General features: G+C 29.2%; 1 protein-coding gene across 2 annotated transcripts in view; it reads right to left on the bottom strand.

Moving 5' to 3' along the window:
• Positions 1-1,086: 1,086 nt before the first annotated feature.
• LOC111417680 (Fatty acid 2-hydroxylase) overlaps positions 1,087-12,142 on the bottom strand; it is a 34,071-nt gene continuing 23,015 nt past the window's right edge. For both annotated transcript variants that reach the window (XM_023050031.2, XM_023050032.2), the window contains exons 3-7: positions 1,901-2,126; positions 1,682-1,848; positions 1,493-1,625; positions 1,318-1,437; positions 1,087-1,242 (exon numbers count right to left, since the gene is read on the bottom strand). In XM_023050031.2, the coding sequence (XP_022905799.1) occupies positions 1,127-1,242; positions 1,318-1,437; positions 1,493-1,625; positions 1,682-1,848; positions 1,901-2,126 (762 nt within the window). In that variant the 3' untranslated portion in view covers positions 1,087-1,126. The remainder of the gene's footprint in view (positions 1,243-1,317; positions 1,438-1,492; positions 1,626-1,681; positions 1,849-1,900; positions 2,127-12,142) is intronic.

The raw sequence follows: 12,142 nt of genomic DNA, 5'->3' as shown, positions 1-12,142 counted from the left end.
TTTCTTTTTTAGTACCTCTTGGTATTCGTCTTTATTTTCTTTCAGTTCTTTGAGTGTGGAAATTTTGGCTTAGGTATCAGTTTGTGTTTTTTTCATCCTCTATGTATATACTATAATGTAATCAATCTCATTCTTTGTTGCAACATCTGGACTTGCTCATATCCACTCTCTCTACTTTAGTTTTTTTAAAAAGGTATTGTAGCAGTACAGGTTTTTCTTGTTTAGATAGTTTGCCATCATCTTTCCACGTTGGTTTTTAGTACCAAGACCAAAATTTCTTTGTCCAATTTTGGATAATCATCTTATATTTGCATTTCTCTGATTCTATTGTTTTAGATAGGTCTTCGAGCAACATAACCACTTTCTTGGCGTTCGATGTGTTTGTAAGTGCGTACCCTTGAATGATGGGACGCCGTATCTTTTGTTTATAATAGTTCTCAATTTTTAAAATAAATCCTTCATTATCAGAATTTTCGTGGTATCCAGCTCATATTCGTTGGTTCATCATCAAATGTGACAAACACTTTAAAACATTAAGTTCTTCTTGGTAATAAGGAACAAATTAAGTTGCAATAACTTGTCAACTTTAATTAAAATCATTAATTGCAACTTTTTATCATTATTTAATACCATATATTTTTAAAACAAATTTGAAATGTGGTTATAAAACGGATTAAACGTTGTTTTAATCTTATCGATATAATTAAATCGTTTTTGACAACTTTTAATCTATTTTATAACGTTTTATTGTTGTTATGTAAGAATTACACGTTAAGTTATTTTTTTCTTAAGAAATAAGTTTTTATTCATCGACCAAAAAAAGTATATACAATATCTAAAATAACTTAAGGCTTCAACAAAGCTCACATCTCTCAGTTTTTTTTATATTTTTATGTCTTATTTTAATTCTGTAAGCATAGAAAAAATGTCTAAAACTTTCTATTTTTGGTATAAATTTCGTATAATTGCAACAATTATAATCACAACAATGTCAATAAAAAAGGTGTTGTAAAATTATGAACACACACTTTTTTTTTAAATAGATATATCTGTTCGTTGGACCCTGATTTAAATTATTTTTATCTATTTTTTTATCATTCATTTGTGATTTATTTAAAATTTATATTTATTTGATTTTGTTTCGTGTACAATTCGTCGTCCATCGAATCCCCATGGCGAGTTTTTTCAATTTTATTAACGTGCCAAAAACCACGTCCCAACTTTGACTGCTAATCCCAAATCCTAAAAATAAATTACAAAAACATTTTTGTTATCTAAATAAGTAAATAAGATTAGATGCTTTTTTTAATTATATACCTGATTCATGTTCTGAAAAGTGATGTTGGTTGTGGTAGCGTTTCATAACGTATAAATAAGATCCTACATTTGGATTACCATGATGAATATAAAAATGAATCATATCATATCCAACGTATCCTACAAAAAAGGATAATCAAAACATTTTCCTAGATAATAAATCAATTTTTATTACCCAATAATGTTCCTCCTCCTATAATTTCAAATAAATTTTGTGGGAGTATTGATGAATAAAGATAATAAAGAACGGCAGCGATTAATCCGGCGGGAAACGGAGGAAAAACCAACCGTCTAGAATCAAAAGGCACCTAACACAAAGTTTTGAAAATACTTTTTTATCAATTCATCAATTTTTTTGACTCACTTTGTGATGCAAACCGTGAATTGTGAAATGAACGATGATCATCATTTTTGATTTTCCAGATGGAACGATGTGAAAAACCCATCGATGTAAAGAATATTCCGCCAACGTCCATAAAACAATACCGAAAAATACGGAAAGGCCACAAATTGGTGAGAATTTAATTATTTCTACAACAAAATTTTTTATGAATTGTTATAAATTGTAATTTTGGTTTATTACCTGTATATGTTTGTGCATTTTTTATTGTTCCTAGATAAATAAAAACGAAAGCGACCGGAATCCAAATGATTGGCACCAAGTACCAAGGGGTTATTGTTAATGTTTCTAAAACCGGATGGCCGAAGAGGCGCATTTTTCTGTCTACAGGTGAGTTTACCCATTCGTAGTATTTTTCACCTAAAGATGCCACTTGTCCAAACATTGGTTTATTCCAATCTACAATATCCTAAAAAAATCAAAATAACTTTAAACAATAAGTTACAGCCAGTATTGTGTGATTTATCATGGTATCAATATTGATTTCATCCAAAAAAAATCATGAGCATTTAAAGATCTAAAATGATTCAGCCTCCAGATGTAAATAAATGAATCAAGCAACAAATATTTATTTATCATTAAGAATTTGTTCATTGCTATCATTATCACCTGTTTTTTTATCAATAGCATTACTCATAATCTTTGATTTTTGAATATTCGTTGTTATTAAAGATTTTATGGTTGGTATTAATCTTTTAAATAATCATCATTTTAATCCTACAGTAACGTTTTATAGTTAATTAATTTGTGATGTAAAATAAGCAACATTTATTATTTTAAGATAATACTTTAAATTGAAAAGTATAAAAAATTAGTTTTAAAAAATAACTGAACATAATTTTAAATGTTATATAAGGGACCATTTAATTTCAAGGTCATCAGTTACCAACTTAATTTTTTTCGTTTCGCTTTAAAATATTACTTTATCCTACCGGAAAAAGCGATAATTTTAAAAATTCTGCAGTATCTAATGTTGCAGAACCCGTGCATTATGCAATTACTAACAGAAATTACTATTTGTTTGGCTACAAACCTCACAACAGCTCAAAAAGATGTCCTAATAAAATGTCAAAGTGATACAGCTAAATGACAGCTTCGAGAAAAAATAACTTGATAAATTTTCAAAATGCGAAGTTATACATTCTGAATAAGTCAAAATAATAAATCATGATTTTTAAATTAACTGTTTGAGAGCAAAATGACAAGTTACCCTTTCTCTAGGAGTCTATCGGGACATATGTGTCCCATGTATGTACGTTTTCTGATTTCTATAAAACAATGAGCCGTCAATCGCTCACCGAGACGAAACTCGAAAGAGAAGCAAACAGAATATTTGAAGGTGATTGGAGTGATGACGAAGAAGATCCAGATCAGATGAAAATTATAGTCCCATAGACAGCGACACAGAGTCTAACATATCTACTGACGACTGCTCTAGTGATGATGCAATGGCGGCACATGAAATAAACCATGACGACGAGATTGTCCAGGAAAGTAATGAGATACTTGAAAGTGAAAACGTGGCCACTGCTTCAGATGGTGTAAAATTTTGGACTAGCAGTAATCTATAATTTACTCCAAGATCCCATTCCCCAAAACGTACCAGCTATTTCTTATCTACCCAGATAAATGAAGAAAATCGACGTATTCTTGAAGATTTTCCCAAGAAGACTATTTATTCGAATTGCTGAATTCACTAACGCCAAATTGAAAATATTTCACAAAGATATCAAGAAAAAGAGAGTAGAAACAGATTATCATGAAATAATGATTGTAGTATGTGTATCCTTCATAATGTGCTACAAATGCTACAATCGTGAGCCAGGATTCAATAACTACTGGTTTAATAATGAATCATTGGGCAACAGCGCAATAAAAAAAGCAATTTTCAGAGATCGTTGTAAATTGTTATTATCCAAAATGTACTTCAACGATCTAGAAAAATTTAACGGTTCGGGAAAGATATATTATATCGAAGAAGTAGTCAACTGTCTCAAATCCACCTTTACTAAATATCGTTCTGACTCTACTTTTCAAAGTATTGATGAATCAATGATGAAATTCAAAGGACGATCTTCGTTCACGCAATTTTGGGTAAGCTTCGATTCACTCACAGGATATGTTTATGATCTAAATATTTATGCTGGTAAAGAAATGGATGTCTATGAAGGGACTTGGCGAAAGAGTTGTTCTCAAATTGTCAGGAACAATCAAATGCATAAATGTAGTATTGTCGTTTGATAGGTTTTTCTTTTCCGTTCACTTGCTTGACACTATCAAGTTTTCTGCTGTTGGAACTCTGATCAAATTGTTGGGTTATACGATTTTGATCAGAAATCCAATAAGTGGTGGAAAAAAGATTTTTTCAAACTATTCATGATGGCTGCAAGGAATGCTCATATCCTCCACGATGACGCAAAGCGCACAAAAACGTCATTCCTACCATACCTAATTACAATAGCAGAAGATCTCAATCATGGGGCCGATCTTGTAAAAAGAAACCTACTCCTAAACTCCGAAACGTGGGAGATTGTTGACCCATTGGGGATGCAAACAACAGCAAAGGGAAACCAGAACCAAAACTCTGTGTCAAATGTGTAACAGATCATTATGCAAAACATGCTTCATTCCGTATCATCTGCAATAATGCGAATTACGTGTTTCTCTATATTACTTCTGTATGAATAAAATTATTTTGAAGTCTATTGGGTTTTATGTGTCCCACCCAGTGTCTAGTGGGACGAATGTGTCCCAGCGCTTATCGCATGAAGTGCATAACCTACATTTATAAAATCGACATTTTTTGTGTATATTGTCAATATGCAAGTAAAATATTACATAAAAACTAAAAAAATAAATGCAAAATAAATCCGGCTACAAAGGGTTAAGATGTCAAGATGACAAGTTATGATGTCGAGATGACAGCTTTAAGTCGAAATAAGTAGAGAAATTGTCAAAATGGCATGTTATACATTCGAAATATAGCTGATAAGCTACGATATTTAAATTAACCGTTTGATGCCGAAATAACAAGTTAAAATGTCAAAGTGACAAGTTACGATATCAATACGACAAGATGAGATGTCGAAATGGTGACCAATGGTGACTTAATTCCAAGATGACAGGTTATGATGTGGAGATGACAGCTTCAAGCCGAAAAAAGTAAATAAATGAACAAAATGACAAGTAAATCGTCAAAATGAGAAGTTATACATACTGAATATGTCAAACTGATAAGCTATGGTTTTTAAATTAACTGTTTGATGCCGAAATAACAAGTTAAAATTTCAAGTGACAAGTTATGATGTCAAAATGACAAGATGAGGTGTCGAAATGGTAACTTAATGCCAAGATGACAGATTATGATGTGTAAATCACAGCTTCAAGCCGAAATAAGTAGATAAATTGTCAGAATGAGAAGTCATACATTTGATATACGTAAATATCGTAAATTATGATGTTTAAATTAACTGCCTGATGCCAAAATCACGAGTTAAGATGCCAAAATGACAAGATGAGATGTAATTGTCACTTAATGCCAAGATGACAGGATATGATATAAAAATGACAGCTTCAGATCAATATATATAAGTCGATAAATTGTAAAAATGACAAGTTAAAAATTTCACATGAGATATTATGGTTTTTAAATTAACTGTTTGATGCCAAAATAACAAGTTAAAATGTTAATGTGACAGGTTCCGATCTCAACATGACAAGTTATTTATCCTGATAGTTCTCATTATCTTTCAATATCGTCTCTGACCTTGTCTATCATTATTCACAGCATCTCTGAACGCCGCACTTCACATTTCTTAATATAATCATATATGTATATTTCTTGGTGTATGTAATTAGTGTAATTACTAATTATCCCCCCAGATATTTCCCAATAGCATCTTTAATATTTCCCAACATCGTCACTGATAAACTTGAATCAACAACCTAGATCATTCCTAGCTTTTCTCAACTGTATTTGCTGCATCAACACTTTTCCTCACTTATTTGAACATTACCCTTAATAACTCTCGTGACTGTCTTTGTCTTCAACAACATTTCCATCAAATATCGATATGGTTATAATTACTGATATCTTTAAATACCTTCCCTGAAAACTCTTAACATGGTTCCACTTAACATTTTCCAGTTTCGTCTACGGTCATTGCCAACCTTGCTATATCCCTATGTATAGGATAGTAGTGGAACTGATATCCGGCCTATCCGGTCATTTTTTAAAATCCGGCTTTGGCCTTTAATTACTACGTACTCCACCATTCACAGAAATTAGTATCTCTTTTAGGTGTTGGACAACGCAGATAATAATCAAGTTCAACTCCAATAGGACTTTTTTCATTGAATACGACATTATTTATACCAGGTTTGTCATTAGCAACCTCATTGCAACAATCCCAATACGATATATAAAATCTCTTGTTGCAGTTTCGTCTAGTTTTCTTCTTTTCGCTTGTAATTCATCATCACATTTATTATTAACAGAACTGTCGCTGTTATCATTTTCGATTATTAATTAAAGTATCCTCTTTTTAATGCAAAAAACCGTTTTGAAAAATCACTTTGAGTTCTTGATAAATAAATTTTTGAAATAATCGACAATTTTTTCGAATTTTGCAGTTTCCGCTGATTAAGTTTTAAAAATTCGTATAAAATCTAGTTCTTGGAATATGAGTATGAAAATTTCCCAAAATGTTAATAAAAGTGCCCTCTTTCCAATGAACCAACCCGTTTTGAAAAATAACTTTTAGTTTTTGAGAAAACAATATTTGAAGTTTTGATTAAATTTTCGATGTTGCAATTTTCATCGATAATTTGCAAAATTCGCTATAAAATTAATTTTTTGAAGGATTCTTGTGGAAATATTACCAATTATGAATTAAAGTATCCTCTTTTTAATGCAAAAAGCCGTTTTGAAAAATCACTTTCAGTTCTTAAGAAATAAATTTTTGAAATGATCGACAATTTTTTCGAATTTTTCCATTTTCGCCGATGAAGTTTTAAAAATTCGTTTAAAATCTAGTTCTTGGAATATGAGTATGAAAATTTTCCAAAGTGTTAATAAAAGTGTCCTCTTTCCAATGAACAAACCCGTTTTGAAAAATAACTTTTAGTTTTTGAGAAAACGATATTTGAAGTTTTGATTAAATTTTGGATGTCGCAATTTTTATTGATAATTTGCAAAATTCGCTATAAAATTAATTTCTTGAAGGATCCTTGTGGAAATATTATCAATTATGAATTAAAGTATCCTCTTTTTAATGCAACAAGCCGTTTTGAAAAGTCACTTTCAGTTCTTGAGAAATAAATTTTTGAAATGATCGACAATTTTTTCGAATTTTTCCATTTTCGCCGATGAAGTTTTAAAAATTCGTATAAAATCTAGTTCTTGGAATATGAGTATGAAAATTTTCCAAAGTGTTAATAAAAGTGTCCTCTTTCCAATGAACAAACCCGTTTGGAAAAATAACTTTTAGTTTTTGAGAAAACGATATTTGAAGATTTGATTAAATTTTCGATGTCGCAATTTTTATTGATAATTTGCAAAATTCGCTATAAAATTAATTTCTTGAGGGATCCTTGTGGAAATATTACCAATTATGAATTAAAGTATCCTCTTTTTAATGCAAAAAGCCGTTTTGAAAAGTCACTTTCAGTTCTTGAGAAATAAATTTTTGAAATGATCGACCATTTTTTCGAATTTTCCCATTTTCGCCGATGAAGTTTTAAAAATTCGTATAAAATCTAGTTCTTGGAATATGAGTATGAAAATTTTCCAAAGTGTTAATAAAAGTGTCCTCTTTCCAATGAACCAACCCGTTTTGAAAAATAACTTTTAGTTTTTGAGAAAACAATATTTGTAGTGTTGATAAAATTTTCGATGTAATTTTCATCGATAACTTGCAAAGTTCGCTATAAAATTAATTTCTTGAAGGATTCTTGTGGAAATATCACCAATTATGAATTAAAATTTCCTCTTTTTAATGCAAAAAGCCGTTTTGAAAATCACTTTCAGTTCTTGAGAAAAAAATTTTTGAAATAATCGACAATTTTTTCGAATTTTGCAATTTTCGCCGATTAAATTTTAAAAATTCGTATAAAATCCATTTCTTGGAATATGGGTATGAAAATTTCCCAAAGTGTTAATAAAAGTGTCCTCTTTCCAATGAACAAACCCGTTTGGAAAAATAACTTTTAGTTTTTGAGAAAACGATATTTGAAGTTTTGATTAAATTTTCGATGTCGCAATTTTTATTGATAATTTGCAAAATTCGCTATAAAATTAATTTCTTGAGGGATCCTTGTGGAAATATTACCAATTATGAATTAAAGTATCCTCTTTTTAATGCAAAAAGCCGTTTTGAAAAGTCACTTTCAGTTCTTGAGAAATAAATTTTTGAAATGATCGACCATTTTTTCGAATTTTCCCATTTTCGCCGATGAAGTTTTAAAAATTCGTATAAAATCTAGTTCTTGGAATATGAGTATGAAAATTTTCCAAAGTGTTAATAAAAGTGTCCTCTTTCCAATGAACCAACCCGTTTTGAAAAATAACTTTTAGTTTTTGAGAAAACAATATTTGTAGTGTTGATAAAATTTTCGATGTAATTTTCATCGATAACTTGCAAAGTTCGCTATAAAATTAATTTCTTGAAGGATTCTTGTGGAAATATCACCAATTATGAATTAAAATTTCCTCTTTTTAATGCAAAAAGCCGTTTTGAAAATCACTTTCAGTTCTTGAGAAAAAAATTTTTGAAATAATCGACAATTTTTTCGAATTTTGCAATTTTCGCCGATTAAATTTTAAAAATTCGTATAAAATCCATTTCTTGGAATATGGGTATGAAAATTTCCCAAATTGTCTCTTGCCTTATTATCTACAGCATCTCTCAACATCAGGTGCGATATAATCATCATAAATATAATCGTCTTTTGATTATTTATTATGCAATTAATTAATTCCAATAAATCGATGATCGGAATTTATAATACAAACTTAACTTCTTAGAAAATTATTATTTAATAAATCTTTTAAACGGAAAATAAATTAAATATTAACCAAACATTCTTTTAGTAGATATTTGAAGGTCAGGCGATCCTATTTCCGCATTTTAGCTTGACCCAATTTTCCTTCTATAAACTTCTCAAATACTATTCTAAAATTACGCTTTTCTTTTTCTTGGCATTAAACTTTACAAAAGGTTTATGAATTAACATTGATTTTCATTACAAAAGAAAATTACTTGAACCAAAAATGTTTCAACGAAAAAATAAATATTTACCCAAAAAAATTATCTGTAGATAATAATTCTAGATTGTTAATAATGTGTGAAAATTTATTAGAAAAAATTTTGTTTCTTTGAAAACTAACAAGTTTTATGATCAATTTTAACCGAAGAAGCGGTATTTGTAAACTTATGATCGGACGGCCTTCGGAAGTGATTCTATTTCGGTCAAGTTATATTCATTTTGAGGATCAAGGTGGAGTCGTTGAAAGTAGACTCGAGCTTTTAAAAGCAAAAAAAAATCTAATAGCTTTCTAGAGGTTCAATTTTAAAGAGAGAATACTCGACGAAGCCAAATCGATATTTTGAGAGTTCGCAGCAAATGCAGACGCAAATAAACCTGATTGACAATCCGCGGTATTATGTTCAAGAGTTACTAGAAATTCTTATTATAGATTTTGATGTGATTAATACCCCTTTTTGATGTAGACAAAAACCACTTTTATTAGTAGAGCTGGGTTGAGGTAAGTCATAAAATTTCTACGAGTTTACCACGAAATGCAATCGAGTAGGTAATTGCAAAAGACTTCGTAGATAATCAATATAACCAATGTATAATTCAAGTTCGCAAACAAGTTGCTTCGTTTTCGTGCCACATGTACGACAATTCTACAGACAAATCTAATATTAAATTGATTTCATTTAATTTAAAAATTTTAAATTTTATATTTTTATTTTTTCTTGTAATCAATAGTTATATAGGGCATATATGTTTTGGTTACGGTTCATTATTTTATTGTTTATGAACACAAAACCTAAGTGAAAAATCGATTTTTATATGTATATAGAACAAATAAACATGACTCAAAAAATAGTCGCTGTGGAAGTAATTAATTGGAGTGGTCTACATTCAAGTATCTAGGATTTTTATGTGACACTGGGAGACTAATATAAGTCAAATCTTGTTTGCCAACTTAATAAAGTTAAACGGAAAAATACCAAAATTTTGTCATGCAATAATGACAAATGTAAATACGCCTTTTGTGATTTAAATGAAAAATGTTTCAAATAAAAGTTTCCTGGTTAATTATGGCTATATTTGTTTGTTCGTATTGTTCTTAATTTCGTTGCTATGGCAACTAATATTGTTACATAGGTTTTCTTGTATATTTTGATGGATCATATTTCATTCTATTCGATGGATATGTTACTGTAAAACCCCGAACTACGGTAAATCTTAGGTTAAACTAGTAAATCTTAAGATTTCCCAACATGAGTTGGTAAATGTAAAGATTTTTTTAAACAAGAGATAAATTTTCTGGCTTTTACAAATAGAGTTTAATAACAGTTCGTAAATGTTGACTTTGAGAATAAAACAATAAATATATTTCTTAATTATTTATTTTAACAATTTATTTCAATATAAATAAGGTAATGAAATTACTCATCTATCAAAAATCTTTACATTGCTTAAATTATTATGTATCATTTGGTATTTTTTTTAAACATTGCATTTTTTCTTATTGTCAGGATAGACACTTTCTGTTTCGATATTGGTTCTTCAGTTATAAAAACCTCTTGTGATTGAGTTGTATTTTCTGTCCCTGAATCGCTACATTAGAATTAGTGGTGGAACGGATATCCGTGCCTATCCGGACATTTTCTAAAACCGGCCGGATACCGGATAGTTACCAAATATTCGGATATTGAAAACCTATTACTTAGTACTCCACCATTTACAGGAATTAGTATAGAAATTAGTAAATATATTTTTGAAATGAAATATCACCAATTATTAATTAAAGTATCCTCTTTTTTAAAAACAAGCCGTTTTGAAAAATCTCTTTTAGTTTTTGAGAAATAAATTTTTGAAATGATCGACAATTTTTTCGAATTTTGCAATTTTCGCCGATTAAATTTTAAAAATTCGTGTAAAATCCAGTTCTTGGAATATGAGTATGAAAATCTCCCAAAGTGTTAATAAAAGTGTCTTCTTTCCAATGAACCAACCAGTTTTGAAAAATAGCTTTTAGTTTTTGAAAAAACAATATTTGAAGTTTTGATAAAATTTTCGATGTTGCAATTTTCATCGATAATTTTCAAATTCGCTATAAAATTAATTTCTTGAAGGATTCTTGTAGAAATATCACCAATTATTAATTAAAGTATCCTCTTTTTATTGCAAAAAGCAGTTTTGAAAAATCACTTTTAGTTCTTGAGAAATAAATTTTTGAAATGATCGACAATTTTTTCGAATTTTGCAATTTTCGCCGATTAAGTTTTAAAAATTCGTATAAAATTCTTTTCTTGGAATGTGAGTTTGAAAACTTCCCAAAGTGTTAATAAGAGTGTCCTCTTTCCAATGAACCAACACGATTTGAAAAATAACTTAGTTTTTGAGAAATAAGTTTTTGAAATGATCGACAATTTTTTCGAATTTTGCAATTTTCGCCGATTAAGTTTAAAAACTCGTATAAAATCCATTTCTTGGAATATGAGTATGAAAATTTCCCAAAGTGTTAATAAGAGTGTACTGTTTCCAATGAACCAACACGTTTTGAAAAATAATTTTCAGTTTTTGAGAAAATAATATTTGAAGATTTGATAAAATTTTCGATGTTGCAATTTTCATCGATAACTTTCAAAATTCCCTATAAAATTCATTTCTTGAAGGATCCTTGTGGAAATATCACCAATTATTAATTAAAGTGTCCTCTTTTTAAAAAAACAAGCCGTTTTGAAAAATCTCTTTTAGTTTTTGAGAAATAAATTTTTGAAATGATCGACAATTTTTTCGAATTTTGTAATTTTCGCCGATTAAGTTTTAAAAACTCGTATAAAATCCATTTCTTGGAATATGAGTATGAAAATTTCCCAAAGTGTTAATAAGAGTGTCCTCTTTCCAATGAACCAACACGTTTTGAAAAATAACAATTAGTTTTTGAGAAAACAATATTTAAAGTTTTGATTAAATTTTCGATGTTGCAATTTTCATCGAAAACTTTCAAAATTCTCTATAAAATTCATTTTTTGAACGATCCTTTTGGAAATATCATCAATTACTAATTAAAGTATCATCTTTTTAATGAAACAAGCCGTTTTGAAAAATCGCTTTTAGTTTTTGAGAAATAAATTTTTGAAATGATCGACAATTTTTTCGAATTTTGCAATTTTCGCCGATTAA

The sequence above is a fragment of the Onthophagus taurus genome, chromosome 7, assembly GCF_036711975.1.
Source record: "Onthophagus taurus isolate NC chromosome 7, IU_Otau_3.0, whole genome shotgun sequence".
In the NCBI taxonomy this organism is placed as follows: Eukaryota; Metazoa; Arthropoda; class Insecta; order Coleoptera; family Scarabaeidae; genus Onthophagus; species Onthophagus taurus.
This window is presented reverse-complemented; position numbering and strand designations above follow the sequence as displayed.